Consider the following 26,932-nt stretch of genomic DNA (forward strand, 5'->3'; position numbering starts at 1 on the left):
TTAATAAGTCAGCTTTGTGGAAAACATATTCTTGTTTCTTCTTTTGCTTAAATATTGGACTTGCAATTCAGCAAAATACTGGTTTGTCCATAAAATCTATTCAATTTCATAAAACTTCAAGATCAAAATGCTTTATAGAACAGAAGTCATATTAAAAACAATAATAATATCATTTCAAATATGTTGTTGTACTGGACTCTAGAAAGGCATGGCTGCTATGTAGTCCTGAGAATTTTGATACTACAGTGACGCCTGTAGTGTCTCTGTAGACAACAAAGGTGATGGCAACTTCCATCAACACCTGTTTTCCCTATTTGCACCTGATCTAAGTTGCTGGTGAGTTAGTTTCTTAACCCATAAATATTCAGCCTTGTTAAAGGAGAAAAACTGGCAAAACTGAGGAGAAGTCAGGGGAATTACAGAAGTAAAAAATACAGAAGAACTAAGGGTAATGGAAATTATGGGGAAGACATATGTAATAAGAAAGGGTTAAACTTGCTGTCACTGTTGTTAACAGGATGTATTTGTGCATGCAGACATTTGGGAGCTGAGGCGGGGGGCAGCTCTGCGTTACTTGAATGAGCTATTTCTCTACATTTTCCATAAAAGCAAATAGCTCCCTGTCAGCATACTCTGCAGTTTCACTTGTGTGTTTAGCAGTTTCTCAGTTCTGTGAATCAAGCCTTTCTGCTGCAAGCATGTGGTTAAAGCCAGAACCTATTTCTACAGCTAGCTGAATGGCTTGGAAGACTTAAGGATGAGCTTGCTCTCTAAGCGTCTCTTCTTGCAAGCTCGGTTAGTCAAAATGCTTTCAACAAACAAAAAGGGAAGAAATGCCTTGGTCAAAGAATCTCAGTTCAAGATTCACAAGCTGTGCCATCAGAGGCTACAAGATGTTCCCCAGGACCTTATCTGGTTCCCCACACCAAGGGGGCTGTCTCACTTGGCGTGCAAGGGTGTCTGTGGAAAACAGTCACGCACCCACCTCTGCAGGGTTAATGGAAATTACAAGCTCCACTGAGTAACTGGCAGTGCTTGTAACTCACGTGAGCGTCTCACACAGGCTATGCCAAGGGATCCAGTTTCTGCCATATTCTGCCTTTGCCAAGTCCCATGAAGAAAACAGTGAGATTTTCGTGGAATTTGCGAACTTTACAAATACCCAGGACAGGAAAGGAAATCTGACAGTAGCAGAGCTACTGTACCTTAAAAGTTTCCTTAACAAGTGCATTTAAAGATAAGATGTTTCCCTGAGATGCCAGCTTTAAACACTCGGCTTAATGTATTAAGGAAAAAGCCAGTTCTCTTCTCATGCTTTATAAAACCCTGGAGCCAAATTACGCCTTAGTGCCACTTTTTCTATCCCTATGCCCTCAAACTACAGTCCAAATGAAACTCTATTAATCACCAACAGAATCAAATTACAAATTAAAAACCAGTGATTCAAACAAATCTCAGATCACTTAAATATAATAAAAATAGAAAATGCCTATTCATATTTGAACAAACAATCCTAATATACTTGTCACAAACCACGACGACATTGTTCCCTTTTTGCTCTACTACTCAGGCCAGCTGTGGGATCACGAAGGCTTTTCAGACAAGTTCGTTTAGTATTGATTTTGGCCTTTTGCCTCTGCTACAGCTTATTCAGAAAGTGTCCTATTGATTTGGAAGGAATTATTTGTGGACTACTAGGCATGAGAAGAAAAACAAAGTGAATGTCCTGACTGCTTAGTGGGGTTCCATGTTAGCCTGCATGTGTATCTATATTGCACATGCATTCAAAACTGACAATCAGCTCCATATATTACATATTACAGCAAATACTGTGGCAAGACTGTGAGCAGAAAACAGGCAGAAAACTTAATCTACAAATTTAAAATATTGTTTGACCATCTCTAAGCATGTAGACAGGCAACTATCATTACATGTAGCAACTTTTACAGAAGACTGCTTTATTTACAATCGGTAGTCAAAAGTGTTCTTATAATATATAACAATCCAATTTGACACATGTAAGTTAAAAATATTATATAAACAATAATCCAGTTTGTGAAGGAAAGCTTGGGCTGCTTTGTTTGTTTCTCGATAAAATCCTTTTGTTTACATTTGTAATCTACAAACACACCTATCTTTACCACTGTGTTCTTTTTTCCTAAATCTTGTCTTTGTCCCCAGCCCAGAACCCATCAACTTATACTCCTGAAGTTCACAAACACTTCTTCGAACTGGTGCTCACAATGCACTGGTTGTGCTGATCTGCTCACTCCAAAGGATAGGTTCAATATGTCTTCTGCCCACTCATTTGCCATTGACCTGACTACTGTGTTTGGTCAATAAATCTTTATCAGAATAACTTGTTTCAGATGACTGTTATCTTTCCCACTAGAACTGAAGTGTTCTACAAATCAATGATCTCTCAATCCAAGTAGTATTTCTTTTCAGATATGTTCGTTATCATAATGTCTTCCATCACCTCCAACTGAAATTCACTGCAAGCAAACACTGCTTAATATAGTATATTTCCTTTCTGTAAAAAGAAAGGGCCTGAAAGAAAAATTCATCTCACATGATAAATGTTCCCCAAGGAGATAATATTTAGTTAGCCAAATTCCATGGCCACCACTCAGGTTTTGCTCACAGAATACATGCAATCCTGTTTTCCTCTCAGGTGGGATGTAAGGTTTTCAGAAAGGCAGAGGATGTGACAGTGAGGACAGTCATGGGTTAGGCTAGAATTAAGCACTGAAAGAAGACAGTCTCAGTAGTCCAGTCAAATCTTTATTCCTCTTCTCCCTAAACTGAAAGCAGCTACTGACCTAGGCAACAGCAAATTGGATAAGACTCATCACAAAAAGCAGGTAATCATTGCTACAAAAGGAAATAGGAATCTCTGAAAAAGTTTAGTCCCTAGAAAGGTTATTAGGCCGTAGCACACAGTAGTATGCAAAAACAGGTGACAAAGCTTGCTGATTCAGTTTTTACTGCGCAATGTATGAATTTAGTCCATGCAATCACTCTGTCACTTTTGGAGAGAACATTATAGCGTTTGGGAAGCATCTGTCTGCACCTACCACCCAGAAAGCCACTGTCACATAGAAGCTGTGGCATGTGGTTTAGAAATTTATTTGAAATACACTGGGTTTATAGAACTGAAAAACAACAGGTAAAATTAAACTGTAGGATGGCAGATGGACATACGCTGCAATAGGACTAACTCTGTTCTCAGATACTTAGAGATGAAATACCTTTGTAAGTAGAATAATCAGTCCTAATAGAGAAAGAATAGTACTTTGGAAGAAAAAGTTTCATTCTTCAGTTTTACAAACAGTATAGTGCCTAGGTAGAAGTTTCTTCCAGCATTTTTGTGTCCATGGAAAATAAACAGATGACTAAATCTGGAAGTTTGCCTAATATCTCACACTTTGAGAATAATCTCTCCCTTTCAGTCACAGTATTTTATTTGCTCATCACTAATGATTAAATCTCTGACTGTCCACGTTACAAAAACACTGGCCTGCGTTGTAATCATTTTTCATTCTCTATTCTTTGGATAAATAGTTACATAGTTTAAATGTTTCTATGATAGACTGTATTTTTCTTGAATGAATGACTTTCCATATCAACAAACTTATTCATAAAACCAAGCATCTCTTTACTTTATATGATTGCAACTTTCTGTTACTAAAATAAATTAAGTTGAGGATCACGCAGAAAATACAGTTAAAGGCAAAAGATTAAAGTCTCCTATGTAGGGCAAGCAACAAAGAGCCACAGAGCCAAAACCCTGTAATTTACTGCCTTTCCAACACTATCTACTGCTCTTCAACTCAACTTGATCTGCACTGTATCTCTCAGACACACTGATAAGGAAATAATGCACAGCGAGCAACAAACAGCAGCAGTCAAACTCAGAAGGACAATATGGTGAAAGCAACATATTTCTTAAGTTTGTCCACATGGAATGGGAGAAATTCCAAACCAAGTGTCCCTGTAGCACATGCACAAAAATATCTTCCTCCCCAGCCAACCCCCCCTTCTCCTAGGAGTATACTAGGGATTTGAAAAAATTTTGGCAGTTACAGTTAGCTCTAACGTCACGCAAAAAACGTTAGAGGATCACCAACCTCTCCAGAGATCACACTGTTCAAAGGTACACAAACAAAGTCTCTTTCAGCTTTGGCCTGTTGTATATGCACACCAGAAAGTATTTTTGCTATTGAGGCTGCCATGACAAGCAATCCAAGGCAGCCAGCTGAGGAAGGAGCAGAGGAAAAGATCTGCACATGTATTCAGAATGAATGATACTAGACAGGTAAGGGAAATGGATTATAGGAAATCCTGTGAGAGGAAGGATTTTATCCAAAGACAGATTTAGAGGCTCCTGTCTCATCTAGAGTACCCTTTCAGTGAGTTTTGAACATGGAAATCCCAATAAATAACAGTATTTCCTCATTCTGTGTCATCTAGTGATGCACTTCTGCATGTTTGATTAGTTACAGAAAAGCTCAATACATAAAGATTTCAAAATGAAAGATAACATTTTTTGACAATTTCTTTTGATCATTCAGCACATAGATTAACATCAGTATTACAGTAATGTGGCTTTGCTAACTTTTTCAGTTTTATGCCTTATAGAAAACTTGACTTTGCTTCAGAGCTGTTTATTAAAAGAATCACTTGTAAGTATATGCAAAGACTATGCAACAAACATAACAATTTCAAAATAGTTAAGTTCTTACTCATGTAATTTATAATTAATTATTTTTATTCACGCTTTCTCAAATTTCACAAAATATGCTGTCTGAACAATGGCACAGTTCCAGATGCAGAGTCACTATAGCACCTTGTTAAAAACAACAATAACAACAAAAACACCCACTGTTAAGTGGAATAAAATGAAGGTGAAAATGTGAAAATGCAACCACATTGTTTTTGTCCCACTGATGAGCATATCTTTGCAAGACATCAAGCTCTGATTTATTAATTAGAATTTTATGTGCTCTACACAATTAAAATTGTAAACTTCTTTTTATTGTTGACTAAAATATGTTCCTTCCAAGTGGATCGTCACTAGCAGTGACCCACTTTGAACTTTAACATAACAAAGTATATGGTTGTAATGTTACCCGAAACATTACATTTTCAAAGACCTTACAAAGGGGAATAGAAAGATGGTATAAATAACTGTAATGAATACAAAAACAAGAATTACTCTGATAAACACTATTTCAGGCAAATGGAAGAAAAAAATAACAATTCATGGTCTGCACAAATTATTCCCTTTAGCAGAGGAAGGGACTACACAAACATGCCAGCCCTGCCCCAAGGGGTTTCTGCCCTCTGTCCAGACCTTGTCACCTCATTGCAGCCTGCTGTGCCTGGTTTTACACTCAAGGAGTCTAGAAAACAGCAGTGACTAACAAGGTCATAAACTGATATTATTTTACTGCTTCACTTTGTGATTTTGACATTTTGCTATGTTCTTGCACCAAGCATGTGATTGCCTTGATCTTCACAATTTCTTTATTAAGCATGACCACCTGCTCACTGGGCTGCATGTGACTGCACCCACAGACCAAGCAGGAAAGGTGCCAACCTGACCCTGTCTCCTGCTGCATGTGTCCTTAATACACCGCTCTTGTTCCCATCGTCTCCTGAACACAATCTCATGCAAAGGAGAAGAAAGTTGGAGAAACGTGGCTAGTAAGTGAAGTAAAATGTGTATTTGATCAGGCTGAGATGGAGTTAATTTTTCCCATTGCAGCGGTCATAGTGCTGTGCTTTGTATTGCTAGCTAGAAAAGTGTTGAAAACACACCAGTGCTTTGGCTTCTGCTAAGCAGTGCTACCCCAGCATCAAGGCTGTCTCTCCAACGTTGCCCCCTCAGCAGTAGGCTATGGCTGGGCAAGATCTTGGGAGGGGATAAAACCAGGACAGTTGACCCAAACTGACCAAAGGGATATTCCATACCATACATCTGCTCAGCTATAAAAGCTCAGAGAAAGGAGGAGGAGGGCAGACATTCATTATTATGATGTTTGTCTTCTGGAGCAAACACGATGCGTAATGAAGCCCTACTTCCTGGGAAGTCGCTGGACATTGCCTGCTGATGGGAGGCAGAGAATAAATCTTTTCCTTTGCTTCCATACGTGGTCTTTGCTTTTGCTTTATTACACTGCCTTTATCTTGATCCATCTTGTTCTCTACTGTTTTACCCCCTGCCACAGTCCTGCTGAGGAGGGGAGTGATAGAGCAGCTTGCTGGGCACCTGGCATCCAGTCAAGGTCAACCCACCACACACAAAAAGAGACTAAGCAGACCGGGAGTGACTAATTATGCAAGAAGAGAATACAGGGGAAAAAAACCCTACAATTTAGTGGCAAAGCTAAAAAGGAGGATAGGGTTGTGAGGATGGCTTTGCTCATAGTTTTTAAACATGACCTGGCACCATCATTCTTTATGCATTAGGAAAATGAAAAATTAGATATTTTCTTATAGTTAAAATACAATTTTATCTACTTTACTCCACATACTAAGTTCTGCATTATCTGGCATGTTTTTGAACACAAAATAGCTCATGACATTTAGTGCTGTGACAGGGCACCATTGCTTGCAAGAATGTCCTGGTTTTGTTAAAAAACAAGTTTCTCTTTTAGTGAATTTGCCTGTCAGCTAAAGCTTTCATATTAGCTGCATTTTCCTGGAGAACCAGATACATGTTTTGGTAAACATAGCAATGGAATGCAAACTTATTGATAAGCAACGATGGACACCTCGCGAGAGGGGCAACGAGAAACAGGTGACCAAGAAACTGATCAACGGTGTATAACATTCCATTCACGTGAATACTTCATATAAAAGTGGGAGATCACAAGGATCTCATTCCCTTTTTCCTTATGGCCGACATTAGGAGAGGACCTTGCTAGTCGTCCCTGCAAACTGAGGCCTAGTGATAGACTGAATCCAGCTCCGGTTGGCTGCAGAGTCTAATCCAGGACTTTGGGTGCCAGCTCTGCAGTTGCTGAGACTTTCAAGATTGGTTTTGTATATTTTGTATTATTTTCTTTATTCTTATTAGTAGCATTAGTAAAACATTTTTAATTTTTCCGACTCTTCTCTCTCTGTCCTTCTTTTCCTCCCGATCAACTGTCCTAAGTGGGAAGGGGGGCAGAGGGAGGGGCAAAAAGGGGGAAGTGGGGGGGAGAGGAGGTTAACAATACATCTGCCAGGGTTTTATTGTCACCCCGCAATCTAAACCCTTGACAAAGTAAATGAAGAAAAATCAGGTCACAAAGAGTAACCTGATAACTCACAGCAAGCCCCTGACCAGAGAGCAGAAGCCCAACCATGGCATTGATGATAATCTGCCCAAAAGAGAGGACAACACTGTGGAAAGAGCACAAGACAGGCAGAAGCAGGTGAAAACTCACCACTGGAGCAGTTTGGTCCTCCCCAGCCAGGCTCACACTGACAGGTGTTTGGAGCAATACAACGACCATGGACACATTTATCAGCACAATGAGCTGCCAGAGAAGGAAATAAAAAAGAAAATATTAACTAAATACAATATTATTCACAGCACTAGGAAAAATATCCTAAACTTATTTCTAATCCATGTTTTTCATGTCTCAAATATATTCTAAAAGCAAAATAAACATTACTGTATTAATGTTTGATGACATCTCTTAAAAATAAATTTTCTTATTTCACTCTCTTCTATTTCTCCTAAATTTGAAGGCTCCAGTTAAAACCATGTTGGTGCTACTCAAATACTTTTGCATTTAATGAAAATTGTCTGCATTTAATGAAAATTGTCTACATTTAATGAAAAAAAGTGTCATAGTATGATATAGGTTGGAAACCAGTCTGAACATGGCTGTGGGCAAGAGTCTCTAGGTGGTGCTGCCTGAGGAGGTACATTGGACACAATGACTCTCACAGGTGCCTTACAACCTCAACCACCCCGTGATTCTCAGAAGTAAGCCCTCACTCCAAGAAAAAGAGGAGAACTTGTGCATGCATAAAAAGACGGGTTCTCTGGCGAAAGCATGGGTAAAACATGATTTGCAACACACCAATATTTTAATATTGTTTCTTCTGAATGGCTGCACAGTTCAAATGAAGCACAACGAAACAGTGATGATGATTAAGATAAGGCACAAGTTAGAATTGTAGAACCATTTAGAGGTTGGAACAGACCCTTAAGATCATCAAGTCCAACCATAACCTAACTCCAGCACTTAACCGTGTCCCTAAGAACCTCATCTACGTGTCTTTCAAACTCCTCCAGGGGTGGTGACTCAGTTCCCTGGTCAGCCTGTTCCACTGCTTAACAACCCTTTCCATTAATACAGTTTTCCTAATATCCAATCTAAACCTCCCCTGGCACAACTTGAGGCCATTTCCTCTCATCCCATTACTTGCTACTCCAGAGAAGAGACCAACACCCTCCATGCTACAACCTCCTTTCAGGTGGCTGTAGACAGCAATCAGGTCTGCCCTCAGCCTCCTTTTCTCCAGGCTAAACGGCCTCAATTCTCTCAACCGCTCCTCATCAGACTTGTGCTCAAGACCCCTCACCAGTTTTGTTGCCCTTCTCTGAATTCTCTCCAGCACCCCAATGTCTTTCTTGTAGTGAGGGGCCCAAAACTGAACACAGGATTCAAGGTGGGACCTCACCAGTGTTGAGTACAGTGGCACAATCACTTCCCTAGTCCTGCTGGCCACAATATTCTTGATACAAGCCAAGATGCTCTTGGCCTTTTTGGCCACCTGGGCACACACAAACCCTATGAATCATTGCAACCTTTATTCTAAGTGCTAAGGAAAGCTGCTCGAAATGTTTCTTCTTTTTTTTTATTATTATTATTTGCAAGCATGTGTTTCTACAGTTAAGGCTTACTTTTAAATGAGGATTTTATTTGAAACTTTTAAGAAAAATTTGAAATGGCTTCTAATACCCAACATAACCTCAATGTAACTTATTCAGAATACAGTACACTGAAGAGGAAGAATCTGCAACCAGCGACAGTTTTCTGGCTTTATATTCATCACAAAATACCCTCAAATTTAAAATATATACACTGTAATACTTTCCTGCTAATTTGAACAACAAAACTTTAAAAAATGTACACAGGATTTGAATTCTCTTTGTATCAACTGTTCCAGAGAAACTACAGTAGGAATCTGATCAGTATATCCACGAATACAAGGTGAACCATGGGAAAAATTCAAAGTAGGTGTTTAAAAGAAGTTTAATGGGACTATATGTGAATCCATGTGAATGGATTGAAAATGCCCTACAGTAATTAGGAAAAATCTTGCAAAATGTCCTGTTTTCTTCCTAACTAAATATGATGAAGCACATTGGTCATCTTTACGTTTTGTGTGGCCAAAAAAAAGGGAAGTCACAGAGAGATTAACTATATATATTTTTAAAATCTTTGGTTATCTGGGATCCCAGTCATTAATTCCACATTTTTATGGCCTTTAATTTTCAGTCTCAACTTTCATTTCTAATAAGCTACTTTTCAGATGTGCAGTAAAATGATCTTCATTAGAAATCAACAGGAGGAATATGATTTTTTAAATGTCAGATGATACAAGATATTAATGCAAAGCTATTTCATTGTTCTCTATTTATTATTAAAAGAATGACTTTAAATAATTCATCACCGTTTTCCATTAGTCTTATAACTAGACTTGAATTACTCGTATCTTTGAAGATTCTTGCCTAGCAAGTGCTGCCTTGGGCACTGAAGCTCTCCCTAAACCAAATGCATGAAAAATCTTACCAGTAAACCATAAGACAACACTGTACCTGTACACATACGTATCTCTGCATGTGCACATATATGACTAACTTAGTGAATACCAGCGTACTCAAACCAAACTCCCGAGCGCTAAGGCTAAATATAATAAAGCAACATTCCATCACACACTCTGTGAGACAGATGGAAAAAAATACAAAAATCACAATGTTGTAAGAAATTGGACCCAGAGAGAGGTACAGAAGAAGCTCCTTGAGTATCTCCTTGCACTGCCCCTCACACCATGCTGAGCACATAGAATCACACAGTCACAGAATCATAGACTAGTTTTTGTTAGAAGCTATAGTTAAAGGTCATCTAGTACAACTCCGCTGCAATGAGCAAGGACATCTTTAACTAGATTGGGTTGCCCAGAGTCCCATCCAGCCTGACCTTGAATGTCTCCAGGGATGGAGCATCTACCACTTCTCTGGGCAACCTGGGCCAGTGTTTTACCACCCTCATCATAAGAAATTTCTTCCCCACGCCTAGCCTGAATTTAGCCTCCTTTAGTTTAAGACCATTAGCCCTTGTCTTATCACTACAAGCCTTACTAAAAAGTTTGCCCCCATCTTTCTTAGAGGCCCCTTTTAAGTACTGAAACAACACAATAAGGTCTCCCTGGAGCCTTCTCTTCTCCAGGCAGAACAAGCCCAACTCTCTCAGCCTGTCCTCATAGCAGAGGTGTTCCAGCCCTCAGATGATCTTGATGGCGTCCTCTGGCCCCTCTCTAACAGATCCATGTCTTTCCTGTACTGAGGCCTCCAGAGCTGGACACAGGACTCCAGGTGGGGTCTCACCAGAGCAGAGCAGAGGGGCAGAACCACCTCTCTTGACCTGCTGCCCACACTCCTTTTGATGCAGACCAAGATACAATTTGCCTTCTGGGCTGCAAGTGCACATTGCAGGCTCACGTCCAATCTTTCATTCACCTGTTCCCCCAAGTCCTTCTCTGCAGGGCCGCTCTGAACCCCCTCATCCCTCAGCCTGTATTGGTGCCGGGGGTTGCCTTGAGCCAGGTGCAGGATCCTGCACTTGGCCTTGTTGAACCTCATAAGGTTCTCATGGGCCCACTTCTTGAGCTTGTCCCGTTTCCTCTGGATGGCATTCCATCCCTCAGGTGTGTCAACTGCACCACTCAGCCTGGTGTCATCCACAAACTTGGTGAGAGTGCACTTGATCCCACTTTCTATGTCACTGATGAAGATATTAAACAGTAGTGGTCCCGACAAAGGCCCCTGAGGGACACCACTTTTTACTGGTGCCCATCCAGACACTGTGCCATTGACCACTACCCTCCGTATGCAACCATCCAGCCACTTTCTCATCCACTGAACAGTCCACCCATGAAGTCCATATCTCCCCAATTTAGAGAGAAGGATGTTGTGGGGGAACATGTCAAAGGCTTAACAGATGTCCAGACAGACAATATCCACAGCTCTTCATTTATCCACTGATGTAGTTACTCTGTCACAGAAGGATATTAGGTTGGTCAGGCAGGACTTGCCCTTGGTGAAGCCATCCTGGCTGTCTTCAATCACCTCCCTGTCCTCCATGTGCCTTAGCATAGCCTCTAGGATGGTGTGTTCCATGATCTTCCCAGGCACAGGTGTGAGGCTGACAGATCATAGGTCCTTCCTACAGTCCCTGTGTAACAGCACATGCTGTGGTGCTGTGCAAAGAATCATCAATTACTTCCAATAATAAAACAGAGTTGTCTCAGAACAAAAGTACAACAGGGGAAACTTTGGGTCAAAAGCAGTGGCATCTCACAAATTAGAGCAGTATTCTTTCCTTAGCCACAAGAGCTTAAATCAACAGTAGCTTCTCTGCAGCCACTGAAGTGGTGTTTTACTTTTCCAGTAGTAGAGCATAAACCAAATACAACTCTTCAAAACAGGTTACCACTACTAAGTCTCTGCAGAAGTTATCTACAGGTAACAATATCAGGGATTTGACAGCCAAAACTCCCCGCTGACTCTAATAACAAAGAAATATGGGATAAGAACCACAGAACAAAGACATATAATATAAATATTGCTGCTTCCAAATAAATTCAGTGAAGACCAATGGAAATTTTTATATATATATATATATATATATATAAAAATATATATATAAAATCACACAAATACAATTATTTTTGTTCTCAGAGAAGGGGTACATGTAATTCTTTAGTTTGAGGAAGCTAAACTAAAGCCAAGAATGTTCTCAAAATTTTCAAGATACACAGAAGAATTAAAGATATCCAATATTTCAATATATCTGATCAAAGAATGATTTCTTTCTATGCTCTGGATAGATAGATAAATAGATAAAGACCTATTTTGTAACCAAAATAAATTATTCTCCAGAAATGTTATGGGTTAGTGATTCTTGGCAACTGAATCTTAATTAAACATCCTTAAGAGACATTATCTGTAAAAAAAAAAATCATTGCACTGAAGATGAGGATAAGAAAACCAAATTCACTATCTGACCTACAAAAAAGTGTAAGGTGAGGACAACATGAAAAGTACTAGAACAAGCTGGGATGACACGAATGACATCAGAGACAGAAACTATTTTCTATTGATTTCCTATGGAATTGCTGGACATGGTTTAAGAAAATATTTATGTGTAAGAGTAGGTGAAATCCTTAACATGAAGTCTTTTTGATACTGAGCAGAGTGAAAATTCGCTGAAGGCAGTAAATTGCATAAGTCATATCTTCTTTTGTAAGCAAAAAATCAATTATCATATGAAAAGCAATCTGAGCTTACTCTTGCCTATTTCCTTCTCCATCTTATTTCTCATTTTCTTCTGTATCTTATTGTTTCCTTAAAAATCTTCTCTAAAATCTTGCCTTGTTCAACTTATAGGTCTATTTCAGCGGATCATATCCTTTCATTTTCTCAAAAAACAAAAGATAGACCTGCTCTCTCTGATTATAAAGTATCAGCCAGCTTGAAGTATCTACAAAATATGTGCTGCTGCATGTGCAATTTCCTGTAGCAGCCCTCTCAGCACCACGGGAGGAGATGCCCTGTCCCCTGGACACAAGTCCATCAGCCTGCTTGAGCTCTGTTCCCACCTCAGTTGCAGGCACTGGTATTTCAATAACCAGCTGAATGAACATGCCCTGCTGAGGAAGCTCAGCAAAGCAAATCAACGTGTAAAGACATGTGTAACCCATCTGGGCCATTGACACCACTATTACAGCAAGCTGAAAGTGATGTGAGGCAGGGGCTTGGCTGACAATGCTCACACGCCTCAGCACCGCAGCTTCGGGAGGGGAGCTCATAGCAGAAGGATTAACCCAGTCATGCTAGAGGCATAAAAGGTATAACACATTTTAGGTCAAGCTGCCACTTTCTAACACTGATGACATGTCTCACACTGATATCAACAAGGAGAGGGAGACAGTGCTCCCACTTAAGAGAAGATTGCAATTCAAACACCTACTTAGATGCTGATGGGCTCCAGCATATCCCCTGCAGCTCAACACAGATTGCTCCTCCACTGCTATGCCTGCTTCAAGTGTTATTACAGCTGCGTGGCGTAACTCCTGTGCCTCACACAACTTCTACTTCCGCTTCTGAACCAGGGCGTATATGAAGAGTGGAACATCGTAAAACTTGAAATTTCTGAATAACACTCTATGAAACTGCTCTCTGTGATTAAGAAAGTGTCACGAAGTTCTTTCATTATAAGTCACCATAGACGGCATTTAGACAGCTGTGCATTGCATTATCTCGTGTCAAAAGAAGATACAGAAGAACACCCAGTAATAAAATTTAAAAAAAAAGATATTTTTTATCTTCAGTAAAAGTTTATGCATGCATTTTAGGATCCGTTGCTTTTTCATTTTGAAAAGCCAGACATAAATCAAGTAACATAAACAAAGCTTGAAATAATTTGCCTGTAATTATGCACGTAAGTAAATGATCAGGAGAATCAACTACGGTTCTGCAATTAGACTTCCACGTTTTAAACAAATTAGTCAATTCATCAAATTAACAGATACCTGAAAGAATACCTGATTTCATGAGATTTCATACGTGAAATCTGTTAAATAAAATTCCTATCAACTTTACAGATAATTCATATCAGGAAGATTGGAATAATATGTGAAATGGGACTGCTTTTGGACTGTAAATAGATGTCCAAATTATTTATTTCAGATTACTTTCAACAAAAGAAGTCATACTACATGTCTAACGGTGCTTCATGTTTAGTATTTCTGCTAATACCACTCTATCCTGATTCAGATACTTAGTCTTTGAAAACAGCAAATTGAGGAAATATATCCATTAAAACAAACAAAGAAAGAAGAAGGAAAAGGGGGGGGGGGGGGGGGGGGGCGGGGAAGAAAGAAAAACACACTTCTTTAGCTGGTAAAATTCCCAAAACTTTGTGAATTGAATTATAAACCACGAACCATTTCAGACAGGAAACAGAAAAAAACCTCTTCTACATATTCCACAAAGTTTAACTTCAGTTTCCTCAAAATTAAATAAGGCCCCTCAGCACTTATCATGCAAAATAAAATTCACATATCTTTCAAACTACATTATAAATGTGTTTTTTTCAAAAAAATTCTTCACTTTTATACTGTATGCTAGAACATATCCTTTGATTAATCCTTTTATCTTATGCTTGATGACGAGTTGCTATTGAAGTGAGCGATATTCAGTTATACATTAAGATAGATGGTTCATTTTCTATTTCATATCTAAAGGAAATTCAACAGGCATAATTCGCCTTTCATGTTCTCAGAAATGTGCTACACTGTCAGATCTAAACATTAATTACAGGCACTGTAATTTTTAAGTGCAAAAATAATCACCTGGCCTACAGTTAGCCTACTCTTCTGCAGAGATCCTGGCAATAGTGAAGACCTCAGTCAGAAATTTGCACATTATTCATATTCTTTATAAAAACGAGTTATATGAAGAGTGCACAAACTAGAAGTACTAACAGATATCGTCATGCTTACAAAACAGTCCAAGTATTGACCCCATATAATGTTGGAATTAAAATAAAAACGTAATTTTTTTACCCACCTGAAAACAAACCAAAATAGCACAACTAATAAAACACATGAGAATTTTTCTATTCAACATGACTGAGCACTGCTTGCCATAATAAATTCGATCTGCAAGATACTATATCTATACTAGCCAGACGTTACATTAAAAAAGGTGCCTATTATAATATTCCTTAACATTATTTAAACTGCCCCAAGAGGCTCCCTGAAAAGCTTCCAAGGTCTGCAGATGGAGCCTGACTTCTGATACCACTTTGTTGGTTACTAATAGTGATGCAAATGCAGCATCATTTCAACAAACTCAGAAACACTGGAAAGATAGCTATCTGAGTTGGTCAACAGACTTTTTTTTTTAAACTTATGACAGCTGTAGTGAGGTGGTCTTTTCCATGAAACTTTTAACAGATACCTACTTTTAGTGTGACTGTCTTCTTATCAATGGCACTACTCAAAAGAAGAGGATGCTAAAATTCTGTATCAGAGTTTGGACAGTTTACAGTACAACAGTTATTTTTAATTTAGAGAAGAGAAAACAAACCAAAAATTTCCATATGAGTGATAAAAAGACCTGTTTGCATATTTTCCATTTATATATGTGTACTGAATCCAAAGACAAAACACAAAAGGGATTTTTATCAAAAAGTGAAAATATAACACAAGTTTCACCTACTGGAAGTTTTCAGGAGCAAATACAGAAGAGTTGCAATTCTACAGTAATCTTGTAGCTTAAGATGAATTCAAATTCACCTGTTGATACTAGACTTCAAAATATGTAAAAAGAAAACCCTCAAAAAAAACACTTACATTTGAGCCAGTGCTTTTCTCTGGCTGTTGGTCAGTCTTTTCCTTTGAGAATACAACATCTATAGACTTTAGCAACATAAGGCTGGCACATTCCTGCAATTCTTTATGCACTGACAAATAATCCTCTTTTCCAGTGGCACTGCCACTAGTAAGTACTACCTCTAGGGGAACGGTGACTGGTGAGTATTCCTGCTGTACATTCCTAATTGTTAGTTTAGTAAGGAAGTCACAAGATTTCAATTCATCATTGTATGCACTGAAGTTTTGAGCCATACCAAAATCATCTACCAGTAGATTATTTTAATTGAGCTTTCTAAATCAATAAGTCAAACAAAGGAGCAAACAAACAACAAAACATCAAGAGCACCACAAACATTTTAGCCTTTTAGAAGCACCCTACATCTAAAAAATAATCCAAATGGAAAATTAAACTACCCGAGTGGAAATGCAGTGCACATTATGGAGCAGCAACAGGAGATATCCACAACACTTCAAATTGCTTTGATTCTCTTCTATCTTTGTGTATAAAAAAGCGTGGAGGTGCATGTGTATTTCTCAATATGATTGCCATTTTCTTGCAAAAAAAGATTTTGTGCTGGCTTTCTACCAGTGATATTTCTGCTGTGATGACATAGGAGGAGAGTCCTCCCCCTATGACTATCTCTTACCATTTGATCTCAGCTGACAGCATCCCACTTGTTTTCCAAATTAAACTGGATGACTAGTATTATTACAGTGTATGCAGGTATCATCTACATAAGTACGTAAGAGATCACTACAAAGAAAGCTGGTTGAAAAAACAGAAAGCATTAAATATTTGCCACCTTCTGTTAACTGCTGAGCTCCTCCTTTGCCCTGAATTTTCAGCTCCAATTGAAGCTCATCTAGACTGAAGGTGTCTCAATGCTTTCCAGGGTCCACCATTGCAGAATCAAATAAATGAAAAGTTACCTCCACTGAAGGATGTTTATTTTTACATAGTTTGAAGTCTGAGGCACTCCAAAATCAATTCAAAAGTCAGAGCAGATTATGTCCTGAATATCAGCATTTGGCATTTTTTTGTGTAATAAAAGTAAAAAAACAGTACACACAGTGTGATCTGAATTTACTTGTTTCTGAGTACTAATATGCATATATGGAATGAATTCACTACATACACTATAGCTATGTAAAAGCTGTAGTCACATAACAGACTCATCACCACACTTCTCCCATGATCAGTCAAACTGTTACATGCTTCAAAAAGTATACTACCTAATAAAAAAATTAAATATTATTCATATAAGCTGTATAATAACCAAATGTAGCTAGAAATTGGTTCTTATAAGTCTCATACATACATGTGAAAAACAAAAAGGTTAAAAAAATGCCAATTTGATCTCAGATCCATTTTTAAAAAAATTGTTTTTTAAACATATCGTTTTGACTTTGCTTTTTCATGTGCAGACAACAAAACAAATATCCTACTGCTGCATTTTCAAATTCCAGGAAGTGCTGTAAAACAAAAATATAAATGAGAATAGTGTGATGTGTTATGACATTCACAGGGTATAATTTTCCAGGGATACAAATAAATCCTGTCAGTCACTTCCAGTATGCACCTCACAACAAGCAGAAAGGCACAACTTAAGAAAGTATTTTGCATTTGTCTTGAATAAGTAAATCTGACATACATCCTGATATTGATTTTCAGAGTCTCATTTATTGGTAAAGACCAAAGACTGATCCATTGCACCGCTGCCTCCTAAACTGGGTTGCAAAATCCAGTGGCAATGACAAATCCCTTGTTATTTGTTATTTCAGAGAATGTTTCCTGGACAAGCTTCTCCATAACTTGAGTGCTATGCTGCACCACTGTTATTATAGCCATAAGGCAAAAAATAAAGCAATGAAAGTACCTTCATTTTTCTCATTCTCAGCTGAGAAAAACAAACACCAGGTAGAGCAGCATGCCTGAGAAAGTTAGGCTGAAAATTGCAGAGCCAGCCTTTCGCAGGTGCCTCAGTCCAGGTCCCACTCTGGGATGGTGAGAACATGCTGGTGGGCTCCCCACACAGGCCAGCCCAGTTAGGGTTTGACTGGGGGACATGACACAGGGCTTCACACAAGAGGAGCCAAAGCAGTCACTGAAACAGCTCACACTCTGCAGCCTTCCCAATAAGCTGGGCTTTTCACTTTTTTTCTCTTGGCAAGGTTCGCCAATTGGTTGCCTGTTCAGAAACTGGGCAGCAAGCCCACCGCCCACATGCCATCCAGATGCTTCAGCCTCTCACCAGTCTGCTCTTACAGGGTCCTGCATTTCCAGAAAAAAGATCAACTATACTGCCTCAGTCCCTCTGACGTTGCTCATTAAGGTTTTTCAGGACATAGCTGTTTTCCACTTTAATACATGCCCCTTCTGTCTTCTAAATTAATAAAAGTTTATGCACAGGTCAACATCACAAATGACGTGACAGACATAAGATTGCCCCTGATGAGCCCAGTTTTTCAAGGAGATGAAAAGATGAAGAGATTTAGTTCACTGCCTTCTGGAAAACTTACCATTGTAGTCTGTGCTGTGCATGTGCATTCCCAGGGACAAATAATTTGAAATATAATTGAATTAATTTCATTTTTATGCCTACACATTTGCCCATCTCCAAGGATATGCTGTCCTTTACAATTGCTTACTTATCAAAAGTTCTCTATTGTCAGTCCTGCCAACACAAACCATCTAGCTACCCAACCTGCTATATGACTTTGAATAAACCTATGTTAAACTATCAAACATACACTTCCAGATCTCTGGATTAACACCAGATCTATTTTCATTCTGCCTTTTACTACGCTCTTGAATGAATACCATGTTAAAAATCATACCTTCCTAGGTCTGCATAAGGCCATACAAGACAGAATGAGAGCTGAGCCAAGGCCACCATCAGGCCCTGGACACAACTCTTCTCTCTTTAGACTTAGGAAGCTGTGGACACAGGGGCATGTGCCACACAAAAAGGTGTTGCTGCTACCTTCAATTAGTTGTTACAGATTTCTGCATCGGCAGGAGAAGCTAAGCACAGGGATCAAACAGAGCCCACACTAAGGAGAAAAACCTTATATTTCCCTTCTGATTTTGAACCTCATATTTACTGTGTTGGAAAATGCACTGACACTTGTGCTGTGCATTTTCCATTTGATCATTAGTTAGAATCACATTGAGGCTGGTTACTTAGACATCTGAGATCAAATTATCCTGTGATTTGCATATGCACAACGCCAACTGTCTTCAATGAGACCTGCACGTGCACCACTGATAAATAACTGAGCCCCCATAACTCAGCTTCCACAAGTCACCCATCAAAGGGGAGTCAAACTGGTATTGTGATAAATGTATGGAATTTCAAAGCAAAAGAAGCTAAACTTACGGACACACATTTCCCTGCTTTCATAAAATCCAGGGCAGCACTGGGATTTACGCCTGTACATTGTCTTTTCACCATGTCTGTAGGCAGTACGGTAACTGATCCTAAGGAAAAGAATGAATGGTTGTTACACATAATTCATGTTTCAGAAACAAAACAATATACATTCTTACAAATTTTAAAAAACATTCCGGTATCATTGAGACAAAAAAGCTCAAGGAGACCTTGATTTATCTGTTGATGAGTTCAAAAGTCCTAGTGATTCCTCACTGGAAAAAAAGTTAAGGATTTTGGCTAGTTAACTAACATGAAAACTAAAGCATCACTGCCTTTGCCATTACCATCCCCTATGGAGACTAAAGGCTGGCAATACAAATCAGTTTGCTGGATAATTACAGCTATCAGTTTTCAAGGGAAGGACTTCTGGGGATCATGCTCCCAAGGCAGAGTCAGTTTTCTCGGGGCAGACATATTGTGGGAAGAGAATTTCTGGATAAGGCAAGAGATGTGAGGGCTCACGGGAGAGCTCAGACCTCCCGGGCAGCCGGCAGTGCTGCACACCTCTTGCCACCAGGGCGGATGTGTCTTGCCGAGCACAGCTCTGCAGGGTGGTGGTGAGCAGCACACAGAGAAATCAGCACATAAACACATCAAGAACTGCCGATAATACAGTTTCCTTCTGACATGAGCAAGTAGTGTTTATCAGAAGCGGGCTCACCCACTGCTTTCTCCCCTCTGCTCCTCACCATGTCCGTAAATCTCTTCCCCCAGCTCTCATGGCTGCTGACCACATTGTCCACCAAGCAGTAAATACATCCCCAAAACACCTGAGACAGGCTGAACTACAGCAAAAAACAGCTTGTATATAAATGGTGTCACAGGTAAACAAAGTGCAAACTCTCTTTGAACTCAGTATCTGCTTTTAACACACTCTCCATACTGATCTGTCTCCTCTAGCTGCGGTGCCCCAGGAAGTCTTTCCAGCTTCTGATGGTTCATACTCATGGGCATATTCAACTAAGGAAAATGCTTTTTACAGCTATCACTAGTTTTTAATCATTCAACCTCTCCTGACTTTCTGCAAGCACAAGGAGTTTCCTTTAACAAATTCTTTTATTTCCTTTTCAAGTGGCATACACTCTCCCTGGAACATAAGGTTGCAAGCAGCAAGGGGACTCTCAGGACATTTCTGAACCAGTACACCTCACGGGGTCTGGGGAATTCAATTTTGTGCATTGTATGCTTTTTCCCAACATGTTTGTTTTATGTTAGCACTTTATGGGAAGGTACAACTCAACCTGCTAATAAAACATGTGACATCGCTTGGACAAGCATTTTCCAGTTGACACAGACCCTAACAGTTAGGTAGACTATAGTTAGTCAGTATATACATAAAATCTTTACAAATATCAACAAGATAAGCAGTTTGACAATGTTAGCAGTTATACATCACCTGTGTCGTGTGCACTTGAACCAGTTTAGGATGTCAGTACAACTGGTGTAGTAGATTTGATCAAAAGGATGCGGATATGACTCTTGCACTGTAACTGAATAACTGGGGAGAGACAGAGAAAGCAGACAGATTATCAAGCAAGTCCTTTATAGTACAGTCTGAATTAATTAAGTCTTTTACAGAGCCCTGGTATAGAAATGAATAAATATAACAAAATACTCATGTGGAACAAAAACACACAGAAGGTTCAAATTCAGGTAAAACATGAACCAACTAACTTTATAAAACAGAAGACATAAATTGAAACATTGTTCTTCCACCAACAAAAGAAAAATAGCTATGTGGAAAACCATCATGTCTCTCCTGTGTAAAACATTTCATGAAACAGTACTACTAGACATTTCAAGGAAAGTAATGTAAGCCTAAATTTAAAACAAACAAAAACAAAACAAACAAACAAACAAATAAATAAACATTTTAAAAAAAACACAACAAAAAAAACCCCACCTGTGTCTCAAATGAACAGTAAATTGAAGTAATATGTTGTTTGTGTTCTCTTGTGGCAATAAACTTTTACTAACATCATCAGTCAGCTGGAAAACTAGTTAAGAGCCAGAAAATGAGGTGGCTTCTGCTATCATACAAAACAGAAAGATCTCACTGGATTTTCAGAGAAATATCTTTTTAAAACTGAAGCTGTATCCACAGCAAAACATCTTGTTTGGTAGCTGAATGGTCTGCCAGTGTATTTAGATATTGAGTGTTAGCACAGAAATACACCCAACTAATGATTACTGAAAAACAATACAACTATTATGCCATCAGCCTATTCAGCAATCGTAAACTATAAAGTATTAAAGTCAATACCTTATTCTGTTTACTGGCTAATTCTTAAGAGAGAAACTTTTTTTTTTTTTTTTAAATACTGTGCTTAAGTCCTGCTACTGCTTTCTGCCAAATTATAAGCAGAAATAAATCTACGCTCTGAAGAATAAATCCTAGAAATAAATCTATACTCTGAAGTCCAGAGCCTCCAGAGCTGTCAGCGGGGCAAGAGGAACAGAGCCCTGTTGCAAAAGGGAAAAATATTGAATCACCCTAGAAAACACTCCAGCAGGCTGTGTGCGCTGGCAGTTAGTTCTTGATTGTGCAACAGGGCTGGAAAACACAGGAATGCATGGCAAGTTCCTGCAGTAGGACTAATTCCCAGGACCAGCCAAAACACTTACTCAGTGTGTAGCCCGTTCGGCTTTCACTCACTTTCACTCATACCCTGTTTGACCTCTTAGTGCCTGTTGCACCGTAACAGCCACAATCTCCTCTTCCTGCTGTCATCACCTATACTGAAGGAAAACACATCCAGACTCGCTTACTCAAACTGCCTAGAACTAACTCAGTTTTTTCACATCCATGTGAAGGAGAGCAACCCTAATCCATCCAGCTGTTTGACCTAATTGACAAAACGCTGGTGGGGTGCCGCCAGTCGCTTGGGGCTCTGCGCTTTTTGTTCAAGGCAGAGTACGTTCTACCCCTTTTCGCTGTGGTCGTGGTTCACGTGTAAAGACTGCTTTACTACTGGTTGGAGTAGATTTATTTAGAGCATATAGCACTGCCAGTGGCAGCTGCATTAAAGGGCTTGTAGACAGGGATTTACTCTTTCATACTTAGATACCTTTGTTGCCTGCTCTGAGCAATAGCATGAATGTTTCATTAAGTTTACTTCGCGTTCCTCCCCATTTCTAAGACTCAAAAGAAGAAGGAAAAAAGCTCATGCTACAAAATGGGCATGCTCTCTAGATATATTTTTCTTGCCACAGACTTTGATTAGTTTGTTTTAAAATACATTATGCAATGTAAATAGTTATATTTGGGTTTTTTTTCCCATTTTGCTTTCCTAGATCAAGACTCCCTTCAAAACCACTTTTATCTATAAAAACAGTAAACAAAACATACCAAATGTAGAGCAATATCCAGTAACATTGCAGATATGTGCCTGAATACTATAAACAGGTGTTTAGTAGAGTAACTGCTTCATATACACAATGTTGTATAAGTTAAATTGTACACAACAGTAGGCACAGAGACTCCAAATGCTTCACCTGAAGCTCAGATAAGTTCCTAGAGAAAGCCCTTAAGTGTGTTGTTGCTTTTTTTTTCTTTTTTTAATAGAGAGACTTTGTTAGAAAGTGAATACAAGCTTCAATTTTCTTTATAAAGATTCAGCCATAACACGGGGAAATAAATATACAGTGGCATAGTAGCATATCCAGTAATTAATCATAAAACACAGTTTACCTGTGCAGGAAATACTGATGTCCTCAAAAAAACAGACTGTCTCAAGGACTCCCTGATCGGTCATGGGGGTAATACTAATGAGACCATAAGGCTTGGTTTCACTACTATAATAACCTTTACACAAGAAAAGAAGCAAATGCTTGTGGCTCAACCTCTCCTACCCATTGTGGTGTTTTCCTTGCAGTTAACATGAAACTGACCGAATGAACAGACAAATTAAATCGATTAATTTCTTTCTGTAGGCTACAAATTTCTGAACCTCATAAAAAAATTAAACAACAAATCTTAATTCAGATTCTGTGAATGTTGAACAGGTACGAATCAGCATAATCAGATTTGGCCAAACTCCAATATGGTTGATTATATTTTGCATAAGTAAAAGCTTCTTCTCACTTAAATTGAAAAAAAAGCTTTCTTTATTCACTTCTGGCACCCAGATGGCTGTGTAGCATTGCTAGTGTCACTGTAATGTTTTTTTGCATCCTAATCCCTACTGCAAAGGTGACTGCATTTCAGCCTAGTGTGAAATAATCTTTTACTTATCCATGAACTTACCTTGCCCATGCAGTAATGAGATTTTTTTCCCAGTTCATTACTCAACTAAAAGTTTTAAATAATTTTAAAAATACCATGTAAAACAAAACTAAATTATTACAATCAGAATTAATGTCATGTACTTTTCCAGATAAAAATATTACCTTTCCCAGTGGCTACACACATTGGGATCTTCCAGATTCAAAGATAAAGTTGTTCCCATACAATGGTACAGGAGTATGACCGGGAAGCCAAAAAAGGAGTTCAAATGAAGAACCATCTTTCCTAAAAGGTTGCTGTAAGAAAAAGTATTTACAACAGATAAACCATATTACAAAAATTATAAAGGAGTTACAACTATTGACCCATATCTAATCAATATATATGATATAAAGCAACAGATACTTCAAGAAACACACACTGCTTGCCTAGCAGAAGCAATATCATGCCTAATTTGAAAAAAGAACCCAAATGGAACAGTTTCACACAAGTGGCAGGGCAGTCAGGTGGTGAACAAACTACATTTTAGAGGTCCCACTGTCCCATCAAATTGCAGGCAGCCAGGCTTAGTCTGTTCAGTGATGTTTCGTCCACACCAAGTGACAGAGCTGCAATTTCAAGGCTGGCTATTGCTGAAGACCACAGGACCAGAAAGGTTCAGCCAATGACACAGTGCCAGAAACCCTGCACATCACTTAGGCACAGGGGGATGTTGTGCTACCCCATTCATTGCCAGCAGCACCCCCAATTCCTGCAGCCTATGGTGACCTCTTAAAAACCCCAGATGCCACTTCATCTCAAGCAGCATGTTTTGTAAAAAGGCTCTTCCCCAAAACTACACGCTGCTTTCACTACGTGACTTCTCTTAAAGATGCTTAAGCACCTGAGGCACAGGCCAGCAAGAGGGGTGATGCCCAAGGTCTGCTTGCAAAATGCTGCGCCCCAACACTTGGTCACTGCCTCGACCTGCGTGTCTCCATAAACTGCCTTCTTACAGGGCCCAGGCAACAGCGTCATGTGGAAAGATGCAACTCAGAGGAACGAAAAGCATTATAAAGACATTCTGCAGGACTTAGGAGGTGGTGTTGTTTATTTTTTTAGTGCAAATATTTTAATGAAATAATAAATATGCATGAATACTCCTTATCAGTTCTTCAGGATGTTAGACAACACTATTGGAAGATCCAATGTGAGCTCAGGACTTGCAAAAAATGGCTTTTACTAGCTAACCTATAGTTCTTATGCAAACAAATTAATTAATCAGGGGAAGGGTTTAAATGACTTTGCTTTGCATTGTTGACAGTGCCACATGTTATCCTGCATTGTTACTGCTCTTTAGAGTTGAATTCCTAATATAGTTTGCAAAAATACCCCCTCCTCTGCCAATCATACAGTTCCCAAACAGAGTAAAAATTCTGTTCATAAAAAAGCTATTGTAATAACATAAAAATCTAAAAGATTGTCCTAAAACTTTGACTAGGTCTTTGTTTTCAGGCAAATTAATTTGCATACTGAGACATTTTTAATCCAACCTGCTGTTAATCCACAAACGCCAGAATGAATGTTGGTAATAGGTAATTTGTAAAGACTTAAACTACTTATTTCCCTTTCAGTGAACATTTGACCTTATATCCTCATTTACACACACATTTTAAGACTATGTGGCTACAGAGATCATCAAATAAAAATGAAATCATTGAGTCTAATTGATAGTATAAGAAAATAATTTCTAATAAATATGTTTGTTTTGAAATAATGCAAATAATTTTAACAAAGGAAATTAATCAGAAATAGAATTTTCTTACTTTAAATATTATGGAACAGAATAAAGCAAACCACACCAATAATTTTATTTTAAGAGAACAAAAGTCCACTGGGCCATGAGAAAAAAATAGACATGAAATAGTCTTACTTTACAATACCTTCTTCAGAAGTCAACACTAAAAAGCTCACAAAAAGAAACTATTATATTTGAGATATCTGAGGATACAGAGATGATCTCATTTTGTTAAATCCCTCTTGAAAAATCAGGGCTGCTAAAAGACATTTCATGGTCTGTAACTGCTACTCTGTATGCACACTGCACAGCAGAGTAGTCAGTGTACAGTTGTTTAAAGAGCAGTAAAAGCATCTGTATTTTCAGATAATAATGTCAACAAAGTGGCTATTTCTCTCACTGAAAATAGCCACTTCGATTATTCACACTGTAAACTTTCTTTCCTTTTTTCCCTTTTATTCTCAACTTCAGTAACTTTCCTTTTGGATACATTTAACGAATTTTAAAATTTAAAAAAAAATCATTTGCATGAACCCCCTAGTGTAAAACTTGATTGCATTCCAGATCTTTTGCTTAATTATTAAGGAAAATCAAAACAGAAAATCAGTACAACTGATTAGCATTGCTAAGGTGTTTATATTAGCAATAAAAAATGTAGATGACTAATTTAACCCTTACTGTCTACAGTTTGCACTGAGATACCCTGAACAGAGATTAATTTTTCTTATTATATATTGCTTAAATTATCTCACCCAATAATACATCAGTATCTTCACTATCTACATATACATAGCACCCTAGTTTAAGCACCGAAAATGCTCATTTTGGAGAAGACTTTCTCTATGCAAATTAGTGATTAGTAGATGTATCAGAGAGTAAATAACTCATGCTAAGACAGAAAGTTCCTCTGACATCCTACAGCATATTGTATAATTTATGTTTCTGAGTCATAAAAAGGAATTTGCTACCAGGCATCAAGCTTTCTACTGTGAGTAGCACTACGGACTTCCATGAAAAAGAACTTCAAAGAGGCAAATGGTTGTTCCCAGAATACTCTCCACTATCAGCAACATGTTTGCATATATGGGGGGGGGATTAGGGTGAGGGAGGGGGCAGAAGATATTTTTCAGACTTCATATGGGAGTTAGCAAAATACATTTTTCATTCATTTCTATTGTTACCCAATAGGTACCATGCTCTCAGTGCAGGTGAAGTCTCTGACTTCACAACCCAACTGACCACACAGAAAATTTAACCTAGCTCACAGCGTTCGACTGACAGATCTTTCTTCCACTGAAGTACACAGCAGAACACATACATCTCCAGAGAACACTAAAATCTTTTTGCATTTTTTATACTATTTGAGGCAAAAATTTTGGTTTACAAAGCCGCACGTTGACCGTCATTTGGGCAGCATCTTTACGGCAGGTCCTCTGCAGTAAGAGGTCTGTTCAGTTCAGAGACTTGTCTGCTTCCCTGGACTTTAATACAAGCCCATGGTTTCAAAATATTAACAGCAAAGCAGTGCAGCTGCATGAAGCAACTGTAGAATACTCCCCTAAATATCTGTAATCTAATTAAGGAAATTTAGCTCATTATACATTTATTATATATAAGGAATATATTAATAGTCATCAAAAATAGTAATTATTTAAAAAATTAATCAGATCATCCCAAGGCATAATTACTAACAGGTTATTTTTAAACAGTGTAGCAGGTGTACAGGTATCCCAAAAATATATTCCCATAAATTACAGGTACACCCTCAAACGCATTTTACTGTGACCAGCTACATGAACTACATGAACTACATTCATCTCAGTAATA

General features: G+C 38.5%; 1 protein-coding gene across 1 annotated transcript in view; it reads right to left on the bottom strand.

The window, feature by feature from the left end:
- The window catches only part of MEGF10 (multiple EGF like domains 10), a gene marked incomplete at its 5' end in the record, with an annotated part of 80,867 nt that extends 57,259 nt beyond the window's left edge, over nt 1-23,608 (bottom strand). The window contains 4 exons of the mRNA XM_082075093.1: nt 7,437-7,529; nt 19,050-19,150; nt 20,500-20,601; nt 23,493-23,608. Of these exons, the coding sequence (XP_081931219.1) occupies nt 7,437-7,529; nt 19,050-19,150; nt 20,500-20,601; nt 23,493-23,608 (412 nt within the window). The remainder of the gene's footprint in view (nt 1-7,436; nt 7,530-19,049; nt 19,151-20,499; nt 20,602-23,492) is intronic.
- Nucleotides 23,609-26,932: the final 3,324 nt, after the last annotated feature.

This window comes from Streptopelia decaocto (assembly GCF_964273445.1).
Source record: "Streptopelia decaocto genome assembly, chromosome: Z".
In the NCBI taxonomy this organism is placed as follows: domain Eukaryota; kingdom Metazoa; phylum Chordata; class Aves; order Columbiformes; family Columbidae; genus Streptopelia; species Streptopelia decaocto.